This window comes from Cryptotermes secundus, unplaced genomic scaffold, assembly GCF_002891405.2.
Source record: "Cryptotermes secundus unplaced genomic scaffold, Csec_1.0 scaffold537, whole genome shotgun sequence".
In the NCBI taxonomy this organism is placed as follows: Eukaryota; Metazoa; Arthropoda; class Insecta; order Blattodea; family Kalotermitidae; genus Cryptotermes; species Cryptotermes secundus.
In genome coordinates, this window is record NW_019740661.1 from 2404670 (window position 1) to 2429518 (window position 24849).

General features: G+C 40.5%; 1 protein-coding gene across 10 annotated transcripts in view; it reads right to left on the reverse strand.

Moving 5' to 3' along the window:
• LOC111872496 (protein retinal degeneration B) overlaps nucleotides 1-24849 on the reverse strand; it is a 159934-nt gene that overhangs the window by 62553 nt on the left and 72532 nt on the right. For 9 of the 10 annotated variants that reach the window (XR_002844233.2, XM_023866474.2, XM_023866470.2 and 6 more), the window contains 3 exons: nucleotides 9428-9576; nucleotides 7016-7148; nucleotides 5396-5599 (listed from right to left, as the gene is read on the reverse strand). Coding sequence is in view for 9 of the 10 variants with exons in the window: in XM_023866474.2 (XP_023722242.1) it covers nucleotides 5396-5599; nucleotides 7016-7148; nucleotides 9428-9505 (415 nt within the window). In the remaining variant the exon portion in view is untranslated. Of the gene's footprint in view, nucleotides 1-5395; nucleotides 5600-7015; nucleotides 7149-9427; nucleotides 9577-9814; nucleotides 10106-24849 lie in introns of all 10 variants that reach the window. The other variant, XM_033754731.1, reaches the window with a different exon arrangement.

A 24849-nucleotide genomic window follows, 5' to 3' on the forward strand; every position in this document is an offset into this window, starting at 1 on the left:
TGTGTCATGTATAGTGCTTGGAAACCCTAAGGACAATTATGGCATGGCGAGCGAGTATTTTGTACTTCAATTTTATGGCTCCACATCACTCACAAGTTAGTTTGATGTTACGTACATTATTAACTTTACAGAATCCACATATTCCTGCCAGTTTTAATATGTATTTTGTAATCAACAAGTGTGTAACACCGGTCAAAGTTTCACACTTCTCTGGCCATTATCTCCGTAACCGTTCGACTTTGGACATATGTGTTTGGGTTATATTGGCATACTTTAACATAAGGAACACCCTCCCGAAGTTTGGTCCATTCCTCCTGGGACACCCTGTATATGTTAGCCATGAATTTGCCTGATGATGGCTATTAACAGCCGAAATATGTAGCAGAGCCAAAATTAGGCACTGACATTGATATAGTTGTGTTGTGACGGTTTTAATAAAGAAGTTATATATCTACGAGGATATTTAGAAATTATGTACTCCCCATGACTGAGGATTCAAATTAACATACAATGGATGTGTTTTCAAGATTATATTTGATGAAGTAAAACTAAAACATTGGACTACAAAAATTTTGTATCAGTCTTCCATCTACTTTCAAATAATCTTTCAATACTGACACAAAGGATTTTTTTTTTCAATTAATCAGAGGTTATTAGATTGGGAGGGGATACTGAAGACCAAGCTCTGTGCCACTAGAACTGATACTACAGAGGAACTATGGCATCAAATTCAACAATTTGTAAGTAAAATAAAAAGCACACCTTGAATTCTTGCATATTTGTGGGTTTTAGTCTCATACAGAGCTGAGTTCTATCTGTGAATATAGATGCCATTTCTAAGCACCTCTTGTAAGAATTATAATAACAAGGTTATTAATAGGACTTTTGCTTTCTTTTTATATGCAACCTTTTAAACTCAGGAAGTATATAAGCTGTGATGCCATGGAAATTTAAATTAGAACAAAATTAGCTGTAGATTTTTAAGAAAGGCCCTTGGGTAACATATTCATATGATTTCTTTCTTCGTATTTTCATGTCCAGAAACCATCCTGTAAAATATGGCAAATAATAATTTGACATTTCATATACTGTATGTCCAAAAAGTATCAAACTTTATTTTTTCCTGCTGTAAGTAATGGCCAAAGGGGTGGGGAAACCGAGCGTAGTGGTAGAAGGGACTTCATGCGCATGCGTGATTTTTTGCTGACTCGCAACACTGCTGGATGCATCTGTAGCTGCCAGATAGTGAAGTGGTGTAACATGTGTTTGTCGCATTCTCGTTTTGCTCAAGAGGACAGAAAGCTTGGAGCACCAATACTGCATTAAGTTTTGTCATAAACTTGGGGATACCCAAGCGGAAATAATTTGCAAAATTCAGCAAGCTTTCAGTGATGATGCAATGGGGGTCACTCAAATTAAAAGAGTGGTTCAACTGCTTTAAACATGGCCATATGTCGGCGGACAGTGAACAGCATTCCGGGAGACCATCAATGAGCCGAAATGCTGATGTCATTGAAAAAGTGCAGACATTAATCATGGAGGACTGTCGTTTGGTCATTAACGGAGGATTTGGGCATGCAAAGAGTGGCAGCAAAATTTGTGCCAAAGCTGCTTTCGCCGGAGCAGCAACAACTTCACCTTGAGGCTGCGCAGGACATGCTGGATTGCGCCAACAGGGATCCTGAGTTCCTGAAGACTGTGATCACTGGTGATGAGTCATGGGTGTATGGATATGACCCAGAAACCAAGGTCCAGGCATCACAATGGAAGCATCCAACATCCCCAAGGCCCAAAAGAGCACGACAGGTTCAGAGCAATGTGAAGGTGATACTGACTGTTTTTTTCAATTACCAGGGTGTTGTCATCATGAGTACGCACCACTAGGCCAGACTGTCAGTAAGGAATACTACCAAGACGTCCTCTGTCATCTTCGTGATGCAGTTCGGCGCAAGATACCTGAGCTGTGGGATGCACGCAACTGGCAGCTGCATCATGACAATGCCCCAGCTCATTCATCGCACCTGATCCAGGGTTTCCTGGCCAAGCACGGCATTCCGCAGGCTCGCCAGGCTCCCTACTCTCCTAACATGGCTCCTTATGATTTCTGGCTGTTGCCGAGATTGAAGACACTGCTAAAAGGCTGCCATTTTGACAGCCATGAGGACATCATACAGAACGCGACAGCGCAGCTGCACACCATTCCAAAAGAAGCCTTCCAGAATTGCTTCCAGCGATGGAAGGACCGCTGGGCTAAGTGTGTGGAGTCACAAGGGGCCTACTTTGAAGGGGATTAGGTATTGTAACCATCCAGATACAGAACTTTGCTTTCCCGGCCCAAGATTGGATACTTTTTGGACAGAGTAGTATATAAAAAATTCTCTTCTCAGGAAGAACAACAACAATCAACACAAAAAACACATTAAACTGTTTCATGATATGTCTTATTTTTTTGTTTTGTGTTCAACAAAATTGCACCTAGTGAGAAAGGAGTCATGACAGAAGCTCACAGATACAAATACAGATAATTCTAACATCCATGTATTGTAAACAAGACTGGGCTATTAATGCAGCCATGTCTTTTACAGTGCAGAGCATAGAAATGCCACAAAGGAGACTCTCAATTATCTGAGGATGGATTATCTGCTCTGTTGATCAATCACAGAGTCTCTGGCTTGTTTAACTTTCTTATGTCCCTGTATTGGACTCAACTGTGCTTCATTCATACCTGTAGTCAGAATTACTTCTTTTTTAGCATTTTGTAATTTACTGTATATTTATACACCACTTAAGCTATCTCTTTTATCACAACCACACAGTTCAGCCATTCTGTCCATTCCCAAACACATTTCAATATCATTCAGCTCATACAGCAAGCAACTCACATATACAACTGCTATAAGTATGCAGTGCTGAAGGATTCCTACAAAATGCATGTGTGTAGTGGTAACAATAAAACAGAAATTGGATCTACTTAGTAAACTTGAATTTAATAAACTTGTCTCAATTATGAAGTACGTATATGAAACAACTGTCCATGACATTAGAAACAATAAGAAAATGTTTAATTATGAAAGTAGTTCAAATTCAACAAGTTGTTACTGAAGCAAAAAACCATGAAACATTCTGCACACACAAACAAAAAACTTGGTAGAGTTCTACTTGATTGGTTCGACCATAAAATGAGCAGAAAGGACTCAAGTGTCTAGCATAATGTGTGCCAAAGAAACAGAATCTATATTCAGGTGTTGGGACTGGAAGGTGATTTCACTGCATCCTCAGGATTGTTAATAAGATTCAAAGAGAGGAATGGTATTTGGAAGATTACCATTCAAGGGGCTGTCAATGATTGCTTCATGATTTTCAGGAGTCCACTGCAAATGAAAATCTGCAGTTGGAGAAAATTTATAATGCTGATGGAACTGGAATATTTTAAAGTGCCTTCCAGCAGGCACTTAGTTTTGAAACAGAACAGAGTGCACCTGACCATTAATCATCTAATGAAAGAAAAACTATTCTATGCTGTGCCAATGCTACTGTCTCAAGTTCAGCTCTGTGTGATGGGTAAAGCTAAGAAACCAATTTTTCAAAGGCTGAGAACAAACAAACTTACCAGTTGTTTACTTCAATCAAAAGGAGCCTGGAGAGACTGTTCCCTTTGTAAGATCAGGTCTGAGTGCAACTTCATGCTGCAGGTGTGGTGGCACTTAAAATGAAAATGTGTGCTGCAATAGGCTGTACTATTGCTGCACAATGTCCCATCAAATCTGAATGGAAATGTTTTAAAATCAGACAGTGTCAAACTTGTGTGAAATGTCTGCAATTAATATGGCTGCATTAATTCGTCCTGTGGACAGAGGAGTGCTTGAAACAGCAAAAGAGCTGTGTAGAAGAACTCTTCCCCAAAAGGGCATGGTTAATGATTTCACAATATTTTTGAAGAAGGTCACCATGTTGAAGAGCAAAAACCTTGTCATACAGTATAACCTATGACATCAGGAAAATCATGAAAAACAGTTTTATTCTAACACTGAGGAAGAAGACTGTTTTGAAGAAAATGAAACTTCAGAGGTCATGTTAGCCACAATTTTGTAAGGCATGTCAGACTGTGAGAATTTTGAAAGTGATAATATTTCAGAATGGTCTGTATTGAGTGAGGCCATAATGTTGTTGTGAGGTGTTCACAAGAGATGTAGAAGATCACAGACACATTCTTAATAAAGTAAGAACATGAAATTAGTTAAAAAAGTGTATTGTATGGTATTTTTGCATAGAGAACTGTTTCATAAGACTAGATGTGAATGGAGCAACATCCTATCTGGTCTTCTAAATAATCCATGGTGGTTCTCTCTTCCATTACTGCAGATAGCTGAGAGTCTATGTCTTAAATGTGAATACAATGTCTGACATGTTGATTAAAGAAAGATAAACTGAAATAATATTTAAGTGAGAACACTATTATGCTAAACAACGCAACTGAAGAACTTGTTCCTCCTCACCTCCTCATCACAGAATAAGTAAGTAAAAGTAAAGGTATCCCTGTAACAGGCCGTGGAGGCCCATAGGGTTGTGGGGTGTTGAGGTTCCCACATTTTTTAGACAATCAGCTTACACATAGCGGCAAGCGTTACGCAGCAGCCGCCCTTTACGCCCAAGAATATTCCAAGAATATTCCTGGTATTCATTTCTGTTAGAGGCTGAGTCGACCTAAGGGCTATAGTGTGGCTGGAAGGATTAGGTCAATTGAAAAACCCAATGACCTCATTGGGACTTGAACCCGCGACCTTCCGGCTTCTAGCATAGTGCCTCAATCAACTATGCTACTGCGTGCCCCCATCACAGAACATGAGTTGACAAATTTTCAGGACCATATATTATTGTTCCTCTATCCTGTGTACTGTACATATGCTAAAATGTAATGTAGGTCATTCTTTTATAATTTATTCCATCACTGTATTTTAACTGTCTCTTCATTTATACAGATTTTCTACACAAGACCTCCACATGTTGTTTCTTGTCCTCTCATTCACATAACACAGGTTAAAATGAAATTAAAATTATGCTACAGACAGAGAACTAGAACAACATACTTATACCACAAAGAATCACATAGAAGTATAGGTTTTAACTAATCTACTTGTATTTTCAAAACCTATTGGTATATACAAAAATAAAACAATATTAACTGATTAGTTTTGTTCAGTCTCAAGTCCACTGCAAGGAAGGTTCAGCCATTTAAATATGCAGAGTCTTCAAATATACAGGTTCAATATATGCTGTACAAGTATGTAAAACAAATTACAGAGACTGAAACTTTCCTGTAACTAGATAGACCAACGATCAGATTCACAACAACTCTTTACTTACTACATACATGCATTTACAAATATTTACATACCGATCACTCTGTTCCTGAGATCACTTCCAGAAAGGCCAAAGACATTCTCCTGGTGCCCATTATCAGCATAGTAATATGTTTCTATCTCAAGGGAGAACTTTTCCACAAAAGGGCATGTGTAGCGTGTTTTTGTATATGGATAAGCATTCCATGCTTCCTCTTCAACAGTGAGGGCTGACTTGGGAAGAAGGCTCTTAAACCAACCTGCAAGCAAGCCACGAAGTAAAGAAATACTACACAGTACTTCAGATGCCTCCCAAACTATTTCCTCAAATAAACAGTTACACAATATGAAGATCTGTATTGTTGCTCTGGGTTATGGAAAGTTGGAAGAGACTTTGGATCTTCAAAACAAAACATTTTGTAAAGATGTCCTGTTTCCACAAAACATTATTAAACACAGATGACCATTACAGGCCTCATCAATTATTGTGGTGATAACATCAAAAAGGATTAAATGAGGCAGACAAGTAGCATGCATGGAAAGAATCAGAAATACACACAAAGTTTCGGTATGAAAGTCTCAGGAGAAAAGACTGCTTTGGAGATCAAGGTACAGATCAAATACTAATATTAAGATTAATTTTTAAAGAAACCAGACACATTCTTTGGTGTTGGACACTCTGTGCTTCATCTTCAGAAACTTCTGCACTTTGTTTCTAGGTTACGCTGGAAAACCCAGATCAGATAAGCATCATTATTTTCTCTAAGAGATCAGGTTTTACAAGAATCTTGATAAAAGATCTGAAACAGCTTCTTGGTTATGGCTAAGATTCTCTGCACCATTTTGGAACATACTTTCCCTTTTGCATGTCAGATTTTTGATCAAAATTAATCTTACAGCTTATTTGTTCAAGTTCAATTGTAACAGTATCTTGTACACAATAAAATGACAATCATTCCTCAGAATTTCAGCCACTTTTCCAAATTTTGATCGGTTATCAAAGTTAAATATTTTTCAAAGACTGCAAAGCTAAGATTCTTATATATTTAAAATGTGTGTTGGTTGAGCTATATACAAAATATTAGATGCTCTGAAAATAGCCATTACCATTCCAGTTTTTAAAAAAGATAATAGGAATGACTGTGCTGAATTTGGTTTACAAATTCGTGAAACTATGATAACTAGATGCTTAAACAGAATTACAGAAATACATCTGGAACATCTGAGTGCTTCCTGTGAATTTTTGATATGCTCAAATGAAGAGATAAACGCTTTTCATGTCAATTCAGCGCACAGAGATTATAATTTCTAGCAGAACGCTTGACCCAAAAATGTATACACATTACATTTTCTCTTCGGTTCTGTCCCACTAAATCACTGGCAGCTACTATGAAGAAAGCTTACACATCATGCACTGGCCCACTCAAAAATAATAAGCTCCAAGTTGCTACTGCTAATGTATCTAAGATGTGTGATATTCACTGAGTTGTGCTATCTCCTACATCCAAACGCCACATGTGAGTTACAAATTAAAACAATGAGCCTTCTTATATGATACTTACAATGAAAGTGGTTGTGTAACAAATGTAAGGAGAAAATTCCTGCGTAAATTTCGGGATTTTACAGTTCTACACAGAAAAAAAAATTTGTACAATCATTCATAATTACAGAATTACCTGGTAAATGACTGCCAACATGATAAATTTTGTGTGTGTACTGTCCTTGACCACCAGGCCCATCATTATATGGCTCATTTACCAGAATTTCCACACCACTACCTGCTCCTTTGCTTTCTTCTCGGCTCTTTTTCTGTAAAATACATATAATATAATTAATGCACAATTCTTATTTGTACCCATTCTCACTCAGTTAATTTAACATATCAAAAAACAAAATGTCCGTGGCTTTAGTCCGCAAGCGAACTATATTGACCAAGAGACTGCCGCTTGTCGGAGAAGTTAGTGCCAACCTCAGCGGATAGAGGGCATCATGTGGTCAGTGCAATGGTTCCCCACAGCCATCAATTTTGGTTTTTCAGACCGGAGCCACTATTTCTTAGAAATAGCTCCTCAATTATCCTCATGAGGCTGAGTGGACCCCATTCCAGACCCACTAATTCTCAGAACATCTGGTAGCGCCGGGAATCGAACCCGGGACCTCTGGATCTGTAACCAGGAACTCTGACCACTAGACCACAGAAGTGGTCAATTTAACATATCATTGTAACATGTTCAAACCATTCTCCATTACTCTCATTCTATTAAGTGTTTGCCCTGAGCTCAGAATATACAAATGACAAGACAAAATTTTCCATTTATTTGCATATATTCCAAAATAATAGTTGAAATATCTCCTTGAACCATGTAAGCTATGCACCTGCATGAAACTTCAGTCATTTAAATATACAGTTTGTGATGGAAAATCAGCAACGCATAACTTTTATCATTCAAAGAATATCGTGCAGTGCAGTCAAATTAGAGTCCCCTCACTACAACATGGAGCCTTTGAAGTTCAGATTCTAGTATTTACTTAATTTTCAAAGATATATTATACTTAACAGCAAACACAGTATACACTTATTATACTGTGGATTCAGATGTACTGCAGCTTTGATCATGTCCCCAATATTATAACCACAAATTTATATGAAATGTTCTACTTCTGTGTTGCAACATTTCTTGCTGTAATTTACAGGTACAGAGGGTAATAATGTCCACTAAAAATAGGCTGTATGTTACTGATTTCTTTAACCTTGAAATGATTTTGTTCAAAACATCAAAATTTTATGAGCACTCCTTTCAGCTGCTCCACCACAGACAGCTGGAAATCCTACTTAACTTCTAGATAGAATAAGTCCCAAAAGGTACAACACTGTACTAACCATTTATATAGAAGTGAGTAATGCTACAGGAATAATGGGCAGAAGTAGAAATTAAACAATCATAGAAATATTAAAAATTATCAAAAGAGTTGGGAATCATGAATCAAAAGGCAGTTTATTCCATGCGTGGAAAATTCTGAAAAGAATAATATGCAATTGGATGAAATAAAAGAAAACTAATTACATTCATATGTAGATTCCACAACACATGATACAGGGCTACAAAGGAAGACGACTATATTTTGCGAAAACAGTTACATAGATGTGTGTTTGTACAAGAGGTTTCTACAAGAAAGTAGTGAAAGAGCGACCATAAATGGGATAATTTTTAGAGTTGAAGCAGTTCACATTAACAAACTACTTGTTGGGATAAGACATTTAAAACTTCTGAAGGATAGCTTTGAATGTGGAAGGTTCCAAATGCAATATGCAAAATTAACACTGAGCTGAATCTGCATCCGGTGACAGTAAAGCAACCGAACATTTTCCTAAAACTCTATGTAAAGTGACTGAAGATGGAAAGTACACTGATGAACAGTTGTACAAATGAGATGAAGCAACACCATACTGAATATATATATATAATTACACAGTTTATGTATCTACTACAACTGTATCAGTGTTTGTATTATTGTATAGGACTGCACTAATTTATAGTGGTTCTTAGTGCTTTCATTTGTCCTTGTATGGGTTAGGAATGTATATTTTATTATCTTATGTTCAAACATGGTTATGTATGTATATTTTATTATTTTATGCTTAAACATGACAGATTCTATATCCAATAGGTTGGTTTGACCTTACACGGATTGACAGAATGCAATAAATAAAGTAAAGTAAAGTAAAGTAAAGTAATCATTAGATCTAAAAACAGCAACCAGCCAGGTACGTATGATGACAATTAACAAAGAAAGAATGACCTTGTTGTTGTGTTCCAATAAGACTGGCAACCACAAGCTGAAACCAGCCTGCATGAGTCAGAGTTGAAGTCTTCAGTGTTTCATGCACATAAATATGAAATATCTACCTGTGATCTATAAGAAACAGTACCAGTGCTTGGATGGCATGTGATACTTATGTCTCCTGGTTTGAAAGTGAATCTGTGCCATCACCAAGACACCATCTGCGTTCCAAAGAACTAAAACTGTAACCTGACACCAACTTCACATCAAGGGTCCACTGTACGAGCTCTGTAAGAACAACTCACAGCGATCATATATAGTTGTGCAATCCGATATTCCTCTACAGTGAGGGGAAGTGGAATACGGTACTCCTTAATCAGCATGGCTGCTGCTGTAGGCCAGCAAGCCACGAAAATCAGGCTACCTCAGCTCAGACGTGGCCACCACGGCATCTCTGTAACAGAAAGTCAGAGTAAAGGCAACTAACTCACTCCATGAAGCCGAGTCCCTTTTGTTAAATTAATTGTGTCTAATCTACTCACAATATTCCAACCCTTTATGGAACCTGAATGTTCATTAAAGTGTTCACAAGAGCCTAGTACTAGTCTCTATCCTGAGCCACATGAATCCAGTACAAAACCTGCCACCTTATTTCCTTATAATTAATTTTAATATTATTCTTCCATCTATACCTGGCTCTTCCAAGTGGTTTCTCTCCTTCATGTTATCCAGCAAAAAAAGGTGTAAACAATTTTCATCTTTCCCATGTGTCCTACATGCCACACCCATGTCATTCGCCTTGATTTGACAACCCTGATAATGGCATGGTGAACATACTAAACCACGAAACTCCTCATTACAAAATTCTCTCCATGCTCCTGTTTATTTCTTCCTTCTTATGCCCAAATATTTTCCTCATCACCCTGCTGTCAGACATCCTCAATTTATGATCTTCCTTTATTGTGAAAGACCAGGTTTCACACCTATATGAAATAACAGGAAATTATAATTCTATAGCCTTTAAGTTTGAATAGACAGGTTTGAAAGACAGAATATTCCGAACTGTTGATAGCAAGTGTTTTATTTGAAATGAAAGAAATAAACTTAAATCAGATAAGGTGTGACAGGGAAAAGAACAATGGCACAGATATAAGGGAATAGCTGACATTCTCATCACAAGTGCAAAGTTTCAATGCAACATTTCCTTGCTGGGGATGTTCTGTTACAATCAGTCAGTCTATAGAATGAATGCCAGGGGAAATGGGGGAAGCACAATACTCAACCCAAGCAGAAAAGAAAAATAACACATAAATCTACTGTCCGTTTGAGAAGCAATTTCAGAAAGTCTTCTTACAACAGATATTATTTTCAACACTTCCATTTTACGTATATGGGCCTTTCTAGTCTGACTGACCAGAGGCCTACAAGGACTGTTCACTTCCCAGCTGTATCCAGAACAATTCTGGCACACACCCAGCTTTCCTTACAGAGAGTACAGTGAACTCAAATATCTGTCGAGGAGTGAATGTGACCACTTTCCTTTCATGTCTCTTACATGCCTTCAAAAGTGATCTATGTCCACAACTGTTTTGCTGCTAAGCAATTATTTAATGACTCATGTAATTACTACTGGTGTGACATTGATCACCACAAACACACAATGTCATAATAAATAAGCAATTTCATTATTTAAGTGTGGTTCATTCTAAGCGATGAACAGGGGCTTTGCTGGTTATCACTAACTTAAACTGTTCCAAAGATTCATTTGGGCTCAAAACGTTAACAACTGTAAACAACATAAAAACACCTATTCTATTTACACATATATAATTAACATTACTAGACAAGCAGAAGATAACACATTAGGACACATTTAAATAAGGTAACATTCTTAGTGCATTCCCTCTGTTCTTGCCTTTATATTTTCAATTCATACTGAAGCACGTAGAGCCATTCTTAATAGCTCGGCACCATAACCCTGTGAGCAGTAGGAGGCTACGAAAAGGGAAGTCTCGAATCTGAGACAGTAAGATATGGTCGCGAGTCCCACGGGACTCAGACCCGAGAATTGCAATGGCGAGGGTCAGCAGCAACGGTATAAGACAGATCCGTCCTCTCATCAGAGAGCGCGCCCAACAGCAACAAACCAGCAACTGTCCGACAGTAATAAAAATCTGGTCATAAGCCCCAGATGGGTGCTTTATTCGAAGGCAGACTGACCGACTAACCGTCGGTCATAACATTAAACTCAGACTCAGACTCAGTTTAGCCTGTTGAGTTGGAGTCAATCAAAAGAGTAGGAGGTTGGTGTGAGATGGCCGCCAGCCTGCGCGTTAGTGCAGCTGAGTACAGTGGGGTGAAGTGAGTTGGTTCATGACAACCAGTCAGTTAGAGGACTGCTACAGTTCGGTTGTAGCGAGCTGTTGCTATTAGAGGGTGGTAGCTGAGGCATGGGGATACTTCAGAAACGCAGAGTAAGGGGAACGTCCGCCGTTGGAAGCCGTTACCAGGCAACGACCGGTGAAGACAGAAAACTGAAAAGAATTAGTGAGTGCTGCAGTGAATTGTAGAGTGTGTGAATTAGCAATAGCACTATAATTACTTGTGGTGTCATTCTGTAAGAGTTCAATAAATCCAATTACCAATCCAACCCCCGTCTACAGCCACTCATACACGTGACAATATACACTACCTTTCGATGACCTCTTATAAGCAGCATAAAGGAAGCGATGTGGACGAGCAAGACGCCCAATACAAAACTTGATCAAAATCAGTCAAAATGTTGAAAGTTATGACATGGAAAAGCATTAAAACCACTTTTGTTTAATAATCTTGAAAGCAGTAAAGCCTTGGGAAGAATTACACAAGACATAAAATATGTATTTCGTTTTCGTGTTGATAAATACTTAACGAGTTGTGTCCGAGACGAACACAGAAAAGCATATAAGGTTTTTGTTCATTTCTCTTGCTCGCTCTTAGCCAAAACTGTATAATTCCAATACATTTGAGTATAATTGCCAAATATTAAGGTTCATACAATTTCAATCAGCGTTTTACGGTTGTTAAAACCGTGAAAGACAATTTTTGCAACCTTTGTTGCGAATGAGCCAAAAATACGCAGTCAGATATACAGAACTGGAGGTTTAAATTAATTCCTCAATTATTATTTTCCTTTGTATAGTAAATATACGAGCTGGACGGCCGAGGTTTTAGGATTGGACTCCGGGAAGGGCGCCGCAGCATCCAGACTGGCGCTGCGGGGCCCTCAGTCTTCTCCTACTCAATGGATACCAAGGGCTCTTTCCCCGAGGGCAAAACTGCAGGGCAGTCAAAGTGACTGTTCAACTCCATCTTGTGAGACTCTCAAGAATCTGTGGATCTAAATCTCCGCTAACGCACAGGTCTTCATGGCGTTGCGCTTAATTAATCATGCACAGTGTTAACTAAGTTTTATTTGTTGCTTATACACAGCTGAGCTTAGAAGTTTAACACACAGACCCGGAGGCCGTACCCGGCGGTGAGAAATACTCCCTCCTCCAGGAATTAAAAACACATATCAGCTTTCTCGAAACTTCGTTATAGTTAACGGCACGGAACTTTCAGAAAAGCGTTGTCAATGCCATAATTTTCAAAAAAGTTTTATTTATATTGCTGTGTAACATAAGGGATTAGGGGGTGCGAGGGGGGAACTGCACGTATCTAACTTTGAATTGTTATAGAATGTTATTCATTGAGTTTCTCCAATTTTACATTTGTTCACGAAGGAAATTTATCTGATGTTATCATGTATAAGCATTAAAGCCACATCTCTATGAGTAAAAGTGTTATTAGTTAAAAACATGAAACATACAGAGTGTACTATTATCCACATATGTGGGGGAACGGAATGCAAAAATACTTTGCTGAAACAGACTACAGATTTCAGAAGTACAAAGCACAAAAATAATCACTTGGAAATAAATGAAACCAATACATGTAGCAACAGCTTAAATTTACTAATAAGTAGGACAGAACGTATGTCACAAAACTAAAAAAGCCAAGAGTCCGCAAGCGAACTATACCGACCGAGTGACCGTCGCTTGTCGGCGAAGTTAGTGCCAGCTTTAGCGGATAGAGGGTGTCGCGTAGTCAGCGCAACGGATCTCCATGGCCGTTAATCTCGGTTTTCTAAACCGGAGCCGCTATTTCCTTGAAATAGCTCCTCAATTATTCTCACGAGGCTGAGTGGACCCCGTTCCAGACTAACTACTTCTCAGAAAATCTGGTAGCGCCGGGAATCAAACCCGGGACCTAGTAGCCAGGAACTCTGACCACTAGAACACAGATGCACGCCAATATAATATATATAATGCAATAAATGAATAGTGCTGTCGTTTAGGACTGCCTCTAATTTAATAGCACAGATGTTCACCACACACGTAAAAATTGGTGCACCTGAAATATACTGCAGTATCTGCAGCCCTGCTACATTCGTCATGAGCCCACCCAGAACAGACATCGTAACGATGTCCAACTCCCTGTTGTGGCCGAATTATCCACCCCAGAGACAAATATAATTTATATTTGTTCTGTGGAGCAAGGTGTTGACATCTTCAGAACTCTGTCGTAGCACAGCCAAGATTCGTCAATAATTTCTACGTTTGGACAACTGGGACGTCCAGGAAAAAAAAAAGGCGTTTCATCGAGGTCTCTCTCCTTTCCTTTCTCCCATTTTACTAATCGTTTCACATTTATTCTTTTTTATTTCTTCCGCCTTCTCTACGATATTTTTTAATCCGCCAGCCAGAAACGGACGGGAAGCTTCCTCCGCTGCTGGGACCAGATCCATCCACTAACTGCACTGGTAAACTGCTATAGAAACGAAACCCTCTTCGCTAAACGTATCTAGATTAAAAAGGTAAATGCCCGATTTAGCAAATACTGACACAGCTTCTGTAACGGCAGCAATTTGTCTGCATGCTCTGTTGAGTAAAGAAGGAATCTCTTGCATGCAGATGACTCCTCATGAACAGTTCGCATTCTCTCTTTTAGGATGATTAAGATGTACAGCGGAGGAGACAGCTAATGGTTGCATTCTGTCTGGTGTATGAGGTGAGACAGAAACCACAATGATGCCATTATCCTGCTAGAAGTTATAACTTCTGATGGACACATGACTTGAGTGGTTAAGTGTGGGGTTCTGAATGGAAGACTGAACATCTCAGACGAAAGTCTTGAGCCACATGACGAACAAATCTTCGTTCATCCACCCTGATTTTGAGCATCTGTAGATACTTCCAACGGGGCCTCCACGACTGAGTGATGCATCTTTGTTCGAAACTTGGGGAAATCTCGACCTCTTTTTGACAACTGAATGAACGCAACAGGTTTCTGTACACATTAAAATCCACTCTCAATTGCACTGAAGATATGATTAAGCCCAAACTTGTACATCTCAAAACCAGTCTCTAAGTTGTCATAAATCCAAGTGACCTCTAAAAGCCAGGATTCTGATAGCTGTAACAGGTTCAGACTTTCTAACACGCAGTTCTCTATTTCTTCACATGAAGTCTTGAGCCCAGTCTCTTTCTGCTAATTTGATTTCGTGTTTAAAATTATGATTTACATTTTTCACTCTGCGAACTCACAAGCAATTCAACAAAAAGTCCCCATAAAACATATCTGAGAGATGCAATATGTGGTCGCACAGACTTCATTTATGTTCTTCAGTAAAAGGGCTCCTTGCTTTCGGATCACCGGCAGATTAAGTTTCAACCGTTGCCCTAAGGTAGCTTCATAAATATAAAATTGTAGGCCAATTTCTCGTATTTTTCTCACATTTTCAACAGCGGCTAAGGCAACTTTCAGTTGGCCCTGACTCCATGATGCCTTGGAGGTTGCTTTCTTCTGGATATGAGGCATCTGTGAAGAGAACGCTTCATAAGGCAGATGTGTAATACCAATTCTATTCGTTAAGATTGTTGCCATCACCCATCTCGTCTTGTGTAGGGGGCAATCTTACGCAGCAGAGGGGAAGTGATATGCAGTCCAGCTTCCGCTACATTACAGTACAATGTAGAGTTGCTTATGACTTCTTGGAGCTTCAGAACTGACATGTGTACCATTTACCCACTGCGTGCCAATACCCGTATTTCTCTTATTGTGTTTTTGGACTTCGTCTATCGTTCGGTAGTCTACAGAACACGACGTTTCGGAAACTGGATCCGTTTCCAGCCAATATGAAAGGGTGGGATGCACTTACTCTGTTGGGTCCATTAAAAAGAGCCACCTTCAATCAGTCGACAATCTGTGTCAGTACTGATATCACTGTACTATGTCAGTACAACACAGGTGGTCCAGTGATGGAGGTTACTCTTTTCTAACGGACGCAACAGAGTACATGCCTCCCTATTTCCGAAATAATGTGTTCTTTAGAATACCGGGCAATGGACAGAGTCCAGAGCCCAGCAATCCCAAGTGTTACACATCATCGTCAGAATCTTTTACAGTTGATTTGCATAGCATGTTTGGAATACTGCTAATTAATGGTCACGAAATGAAAAAAGAATCAGTAGAAACTGGATTTTTATTTAGAGGGGTCTGAATTAGATTCAAGATTATATTTATTTAAAAATGCGTCTTGCTCACAAGCTGAAAACGTCACCTCTACCAAAGATAAAGAACTTTGGAAATATGAATGCTAGCCCCGCCTCCCTTTTCAACGGTTCAACTTCCATGTTAAACATTAGGTGTCGTCATTGTAATGGTCACCCTATCACTGAAGTAAAGAGAATCTACTTTACAGATTCCCAACCCCTAAATTGATTCTAATGGACTTGATGGGGGGGAGATCACAGCGGCCGAAGAGACCACACAGAAAAATCTGAAGCCAACCAATCACATATTTAAGAGCTATAACAGAATTAAATCCCAAGAATGATTTCGGTAATATCTCCCATTTGTGCAACATTGCAACAACAGGGCGACAAAAAATAAATTAAAATGTATCCATGAGGAAATTCCGGTTAAACTATTGGACTGGGCTATGTTTGCTGCATTCATTCAGAAAGGGAGGATTCGTCTGTACGAGTTTTCACATAAAGCACCCAGTGACTTTAACCAGTTGTCTGCAAGGAGCATTCTCTCTTGAGAAATAACGTCTGTCAGGTAGACAAGAAACTCTCTGCCTTGTCTGGAACATGAAGGTTCAGTACCGTATTCAAAAAGCCTACCACTGGATCCCATTTTCAGTCATCTCTAAGGTCCAAATCGTAACACCTCGTGTATGTAAAAATGAAAGGGAATATATGTAACTTATAATACAAAGCTCAATTAATGATGATTTGATTTTTCAACTGTAGGAGCAACGTTGACACTGATTAACTTGGCTAAAGGCCCTTGGGACAACTCATCCCACCAGCACACATGTTTCTGAACGTTATTCTTTGATGAAATAATTATTTCGGTACATCGCACAGTATTTTAAGAGCCCATCGTTTCTGTTTACAAAACTATACAATGCTAAGACATGCAGCTCTAGAAGAAAAGCGATTTTCCTGCGCTTTCGCAACCCTTCTGAGCGCCCAGTGAAATCATTCCGTCTATTGTAAATTGTCTACTTACCTGAGAGCACGAAATAAGTCGAGAACAACTTAACAGAGTTTTGTGAAATTTGATATTGTGGAGTTTGAATTAAGATTGTCGATATGATCCAGGTTTGGTTTAAATCAGGTAACAATTACCACACTTAACATGAAGATCTACGCGCATTTCTGTATGTATGTTAAGGGAAAATTTTTTTAACAAAAACGTACAGAAACATGAAACACATGTTTCATGCTCCATAACCTTTCGAGATACAGTCGTGCTTTGAACTTACGACAACGAGTTGTCGAAACGGTTTGTACGCCAAGTTCATTGTAACATGGGACTGTACTCGTATGGGGTTATGTTCCTGGAAATTATGGCCCGGGACTATTTTTCAATATCTTAACCCCTAGTATGCTACGTACAATTCTATTGCTTTATTATAACAGTGATAAAGGGACATCGAATGGCATAGCACTGGTCATTTAAACTATTAACTTATTAACAATAAGTGGCACGGATCATTATGACTTATGATCCGTGCCACTTGAGTATTACAACATGGCGAACGTCCGAAATTCTGAGAGTAAGTATAACGGGGGTTAACATAATGGCCTCGTAAGTCCAGAAGTTCGTAAGTACGGAATCGTAGTTCGAGGTACAACTGCAGTTTAATGGCATCGTTAAGTCCGGAGGCCGTAGGTTGTGGGTAGTCTAATTAAACAAAATGAAGCGAACACACCAGGAAGGTCGCGCCATGCGTACATTTCCCACCTTGGAGAACAAACAATACCCGGCGCAGTCCAAGGCGTCTAATCCAATTGTGTAGTAGAACTCACTAACCCCACACACGAAACCTCTCAAGAGCTCATGCTTCCTCCATACACAGCGGTATCTTACAAAAGAACACAGTACGAAAGACTGTAACAAAATGATGGAAAAAAATCTAGAATAGAAGGCGTCTGCATGCTTCATGATTAATATTATGGAGTCCGCCAAGTACACTAAAGTTACGCAGCTTGAATACATACTGCAAACTCTTTATAGCACAGTGGAACTTATATTTTATATTTCGTTATATCATATAAAACTACAATTTGATTGGTTAATGATGGGCCAGGTTAGCTGTTAGTAAAATGGCTGGCTACAGCCACCACTATCTCCAAACCACATCTGGGGTACAGCCAGCTTCTCCACAGGTATCAAAGGCCCCTCCTCCGTGGGTAAAGTGACCTCAGTGTGAAGATGACCTCTCACCTTCATCTAGGACAGAAAGTAAGAATACGGGGACCTTTACTTCCACTCCACGATCTGTCGTAATAAGAACAGAGACAATCTCGGACGTTAACAACTTTCATACTTCCAAAGTTTCAGATCTGTAGAAACCGTAAGAACTTCATTTCATTCCAGTCCTGGCTGCTCCAAAGAACTGTGGTTATAAAATTGTGACAAGCGAGTTCGAGATACTAAAAACCAATCCTGGACAAGCACATAGTTGCTGTTCATAGCTTGTGGAAGGGAACCAAATGTGATACAGCAGAATGGAAAGCTTCTTAAATTGTACTTTCCGGCGACTGTTGTTACGGCGATTAAATGAAGGTGGATGAAATAGAGGGAGAATGTAGCACGCATGTGAAGATGAGAAATCAATACAATACTTTAGTCGGAAACTCTGTGGGGAACAGACAATTTAAGAAAACTAGGGATATACCGGAGGTCAATATTATTATACATAGGTCGGGTAAAAGGTAGTGGCAACACCTCTATAGTTCTAAAACGACTTTATTACCTGAGGTAAACACACTTACATTGCCTCAATATAATCGCCCCCAATGTGTACCACCCTCTGTCAAATTTGTGGAAGGCGTCGTACACCATCAGCGCGTCCACTTCTGTTGATCTCCAGCAGTGCCCGCCCTACAGCATGAATAATCTCCTCTCTTGTGTTGTAACGTGTCCCTCGCAGTCGTTTTTTCATTTTGGCAAAGAGATGATAATCGCTCGGACTCATCGGGTGAGTATGGCGGATGTTGCAGAATCGCCCATCGCCAGCGGCGAAGGAGGTCCTTGACAGCATCAGCAGTATGAGCCTTTGCATTTTCATGAAGGATGATGGGGTTCGTTGCCAACAAGTGTCGTCGCTTTCTCCTGAGTGCTGGACGAAGATGATTACGCAGAAAATTGCAGTAGTAGGCAGTGTTTACTGTCTGTCGTTCAGGTACAGTGTGGTGCAGTATCACTCCATCAGTGTCAGATGCCACAATGAACATTGCCTTCATATTACCCTGTGCAGGACGCACTCTCTTTGGTCGAGGAGAGCCAGGATGCTTCCATTCATTTGATTGTAGCTTCAAGTGCGGTTCGTATGAGCGAGCCCAAATTTCGTTCAGAGTGACGATCCTTCCAAGGAAGTCGTCACCTTCACTCTGGTACCGGTCCAACAAGTCCTGTGCAATTGCATAACGTTGCCACTGTTGCACCTCGGACATTGTATGGGGTACCCAGCGCGCTGCAATTTTGCGGTATCCAAGAGTACCGTGCAGAATGTGGAGTACGGTTTTGTGACATACGCCCACCTCAGCAGCTAACTCCCACGCAGCCCATCGACGATCGACATCAAGCAAAGAAGCAAGAAGCCGAATTGTGGTTCTCAACATGGGGTTGTCCTGAATGGCATCCCTGCCTTCACGGAACAATTTCACCCATCGTGCCACTGTGCGATATGGCAAAGCAGCATCACCACATGCTTCTCGCAGTCCTTGATAACAGTTTTGTGCACTACGACCTCGTGCAACTTCAATTTTTATCCAGGAGTGTTGTCCTTGTTTCGTAAACATGTTGTTAGGGCGCTTGAACTGGGCTCCTGCACTTCAAGAAGATGCACAACGCAACTCAATGAAACACAACCAGAGCCACTCACTGCACTATTTCAACTGAACTTCTGCTATCAGCTACAGACGGCGCTAGTGCCACCTGACGCATATCTTTCATGTTACAGCAGTGTTGCCACTACTTTTTATCCAACCCTTGTAGATCTAAAAGATCTAGGGTGGGAGGGTGCGGACTGGATTCATCTGCCACTAGATGGGGGTCCAGCTGCGGGCTCTTGTGAACAGGTCCTGAACTCTCGGCTACCTTAAAAGTTGCGAATTTCTTGCGAAGCTGAGCAACCATCAGCCTCTCAAAGAACATACTGGTGCATGCAGTTGGTATGAGAAGAGCATGATTTTGTCCTACCGAAATTACAGAACTGCGAACAAGCATGCTGAGTGTACAAAAGTCGACCGGAGGACGACCGACATCGCATGGCTTAATGATATTGATATTTGGTTCAATGCTATATTACGCACGTACAGCAGTCATAAAAAAAAAGTGTGGGGGGGTGGGGAATGGGCATATGGAAACAGGAACAACACTGCAGAAGTATACAGTTCATACTTAAGAGCCATGTTCGGCAGAGGAACTATAAATGCCATGCTAACATCCATGACCTTCAAATTTCTAGTAAAAGGTAAAGTGGTCCCTGTGCTTAACAAATTAAGCACTACGCGATGAAGGCGTATGGAGGAATGGATATATAGATCCACATTTCTACCACTTCTAGTAAGAAAAGAAAATGTAGCTAATACACGTATGAGAAAGGGAAGTGCTATTACGTAACTCCGGATGTTCACTGCTTTAGATACACTGGGTAACTAAAACTGCGACCAATTCTATCCTTAAGATATAGCATTAAATAAATACGCAACTATTAACTGTTGGTTGATACGTATTCAAATTTGCGAAAAGTGAACACTACACAATAGCGAGCACATAGGACTATCAATCTTACTGAAAGTATATACGAATCGTAGAAGGCTATGAAAAGAGAAGCCGGTGCCTAGGAGTACGAATGGGCCCCCTGTCACCGGAGGACATAAATACAGGGACCTAGACCTCCAGGTTGGGGGTTGGATGCAAGGCTGACGAACTTGTTCTGTTAAAAAATTACTGTTGCGAAATCCAAAGACGTGAAAATCGGATGAAATCTGGCAGAATCTTCTAAGGAAGGCCATGGCTGAAAAAGGGCTGTTTTGCTGATGATGGTGATTCAGACGATTTAATACGGTTATACATCGTAGATCATATCACCTGCTAAAGAAATTTCCGTCTTTCACAGCACAAGAGGCTCTGGGGTACACCCAGTACACCCAACTTCCTATCCAATGGGTACCGGGGGCTCTTTCCCCGGGGGTAAAGCGACCGGGGCGTGAGCTGACCACTCGTCTCCAGCTAGTGCCGAGGTCAAGAAAATGTGAATCTGTACATCCACTCCCCCATACGCCTTCATGGCGTGTACCTAATTAGTTAAGCACAGGGACAACTTTACATTTTTACCTTTACCACAGCACAAGGACATATATTATCATGTTTACAACAGTCTAACAATGACCGCTATCCTGGGCACGATAAATCCAATCAACGTTCTCACATTGTTCTTCTGTAAGATCCATTTTAATGTGACGCTTCTATGTACGCACAGATCTTCCAAGTGGTGTCTACCGTTCCGGCTTCTCATCTCCCCTATGCGTGCTACATGCTACTTGATGGCTATCACGAGAGCCTCCTATAGGGGACACACGCAAAGTAAACAGCTAGAGCGAACATATTCGAGAGCACAGCTCAGTAACGGAGTTGGCATCAATGGGCGTGGGGACTCAAACGCCACCTGGAAACGGTCCGTACTGCTGTCTGGTAGCCGGCCAGATTTACCATTTGGTCTCATCGCTGTATCTATACGGGATAAATAGGCCACAATATGGCCCAACTTTATATTTTAGATCCTGCTGAAGCAACATCAAAACGGCCTGAAAACCAATCAAAATAAGGCTGTCCGGCCGAAGTAATGCAACTATTGGCTGAGACACTGCGACAAGCTAACCCAATGAATTAAGTATAATAAAATACATGAATGAATAAATAAAATGCATTGACCTTTAATTTATGACTTTCAAGATCTCTTCTTTTATTTGAACAACTTAACAATGTCAGGTGAAGTTATTAAATATTCTCTGCCCTGTTTCGCTTAGCGGGAGGTGGAGTCCAGCTGGGTCCACTCGGCACGGCGGCCACTGATTGGCCTATTGTACCTGCCCCGGGTGATTATGATGATGGAGAATTTGGTGGAATGAAGATTGGTAAGGGAAACCGAAGTACTCTGAGAAAACCCGCCCCAGCGCCACTTTGTCCACCACAAATCCCACTTGACCAGACTCGGGATCGAACCCGGGCCGCCGTGGTGGGAAGCCAGCGACTAACCGCTTCAGCTATGGCGCGGCCTTTCTCTATCCTGTTACTTCCAATTTCTGGGCAAAATAATCTCCTCACTACTTAGGACACTTCTTATCAGTTTCCCTATATTACGCCATTATTGTTGGATCTACTTATCAACCAATTTCTCAAGTAAACTGTGACTCAATTATTGATTAAATAATGCTCGAACCGATCAATTGGACCATACAACAAGACACAGCGGCCAGTCCACTTTTCCAGGAGGCAACGTGCAGCCTCATCTCCCTGCAGGCTTCACGACAGAATCGGAAACAGAGTACAACAGAGTTACTGCTGGAAATGGCGTTATGCAACCTGTTGTTAGGCAGCTGCAACAGTTGAACTATAACAATGGAAAAGGGCTTCTTTCTGTGTGGTCCGTGCCGAGGAGTAATCTTGAAGACAAATGGGTGTTAGTTTAAATCCGTGTGTAGGCGGGTTCGAATACCTCCACCGTGACCCTGCGAGTCGTAGGAGGCGACAAAAATGGAAGTCTCAAATATGGTCACGATTCCCAAAGGACCTGGACCAGCAGCATATACAAAAGACAAACAAGTCCTCTCGTCAAAGAGGGCGCCCCACAAAAACAAGCCCGTAACTGTCAAAGAGTAATAAATATCTGGTTATGAGCCTCAGATGGGGTTCGACACCAAGACTTACTGACTGACCGTCAGTCGCAATGTGACTTTGACTTAGTTGAAAGTCAGGATGTGAAAACTAGGAGGCTGGTGTGAAATGGCAGGTAGCCTGGGAGTTGTCAGTTCTGTTGAGTTCTGCAAGGGAGGCTGAGAAGAGATGGCGCTATAATTAAGTGGAATAACAAGTCGTGGGATATTTGCTGAGCTGTAACGACTTAAGTACAGAAATTGAAGAATTTCTACTGTTAGAAGTCATTGCCAAGGAACGGCTAGTGAACACACAGCAGGCTAAAAAGATGCTTAGTGGGTGCTGTCGTGATTTGTGAATTGTGGAGATTAGCAATAGAGTTCTAAAGTGCTTGTAGTGCCGAGTTGACCGCATAAGTGGTCAACAGATCAATTCACAAATCCAAACATTGTCTATAGTCAAACACATAAATCGTGACAGTACATATAACTTAGTACTTCAACAAGACCTCATATTATGCTATTTTCTCAAGTAACAAGAAATTTTATACAGGTCACTAAGATACATCGGCTGTCTCAGGAGAATATGGGCCCATACGAATCTGTGCGTGTTTGTCTTGCTTCCGCCAGGAAGGACACGAGTACAAATAAAGCGATGAAACAGGTGTTTTTCAAAACGCAAGAGGAGGAACCCCGTATCCAGCGATGTTATTCATATTTCTGGTCATAATTATACAGCTCTGGCATGTTTTAACTTTCATATTACATATACCAGGCGATAAAAATGACTATAGTCCCATTTCTCTCACAAGGATGAAAATTCAAACTTTTTCTCTTACAGGGTTAACCCCCACCCATAAACTCCTTCCTACACAAATTTGCCGATATATTACACGTATATTATTATTATTATTATTATAAACGCCATATAATTCTAAAATGCCGTTCTTCATCCGGTAATAAATACGAGGGTAGTTCAAAGTTGATTTGGACTTTATTTATTTCTTTTATAAAATAATATATATGACAGAATATTAAAATTCTCACTCCTTTTCAACATGTTCTCCCTTGACCTTAACACACTACTAATGCCATGAGTATAAAAGGCCTTATCCTGACTACGTATGCAGCTCAGGACGCAGCGTTTGTGTTCATCATCAGTTTGAAATTTCCGACGTCCTAAGAGCACCTTCATTGGTCCACACAAATTAAAATCGCCGGGGGCTAAGTCAGGGCTGTGAGGAGGGTGGTTCGTGGCTTCGAGCCTATGCCCATGCCGCATTCGTCAAGCTTGCTGTATGAGGGCGGGCGTTATTATACAGAAGGATGGCCTTCTTTGACCTTTTCCCAGTTCTCTTCTTTCGAATCGCTTGGTGCACATCGCTATGATGTAATACCGTAATACTCTCAATAACTGCTACACCATGTGGAAGAAAATCATGATGAATCACTCATTCTGAATCTCAAAACACACTTGCCATGATCTTTCCAATTGACAGCTGTCTTGATCTTCTTCACGACATTCATGAAACTTATTTTATCAATCACAGACACATGAACCTGGCAGTATCTTCCCCATATTGTGCATTTAACTTACGAAGAATTTCTGCTGGTTTCACTTTCTCTTTCACTAGGTATTCAATGATACAGCGCTGTTCTACACAACGGGTAACAAGGTCTGACGCCATCTTGTACTAGCTCTAATGCGCAGAAGCGGGGAGCCAAATCCCAGAAGACTGCTTTCTTCATAGTCACCGCCGTGAAAGCCTCAAACCTTACACAGTAAGAGCAGTGTTGCCCCAAACTGTCCATAAGTTATTTTTCTGGTGCTCACGTCTTCAAGGTGTAAAAAACGTACAGGTTAAACTTGAACCACCTATATATGTATAAGCGTAAATTCCCGTTTCATCAAGCATCATGATGATACAAAATGTTGGACGTCCGTACAACTCCAAGCATTCGGTTCTGTAGCCTTCTCTCATCCCTTCATTCAGACACGGTAATTTGGTTGGTAAAATGTTTACTGACACTCGGTCAACTTCAGAGGAATTTTAACATCGAAAGAGCTCACAAGATCAGAAGATGAATGCGTAGCGGACTGCGTATGGCAAAATGGAAAGGATTTGGGGGAGGAGGTGAAGTTGGCTTATTTTAATTACTATCCAAGCATTCTGATGAAGCATCTCCCAAATGTGATCCAGTGGCGTTACGCTGCTCCACGCAGGCGGTTGGTGAAGTGTAACACA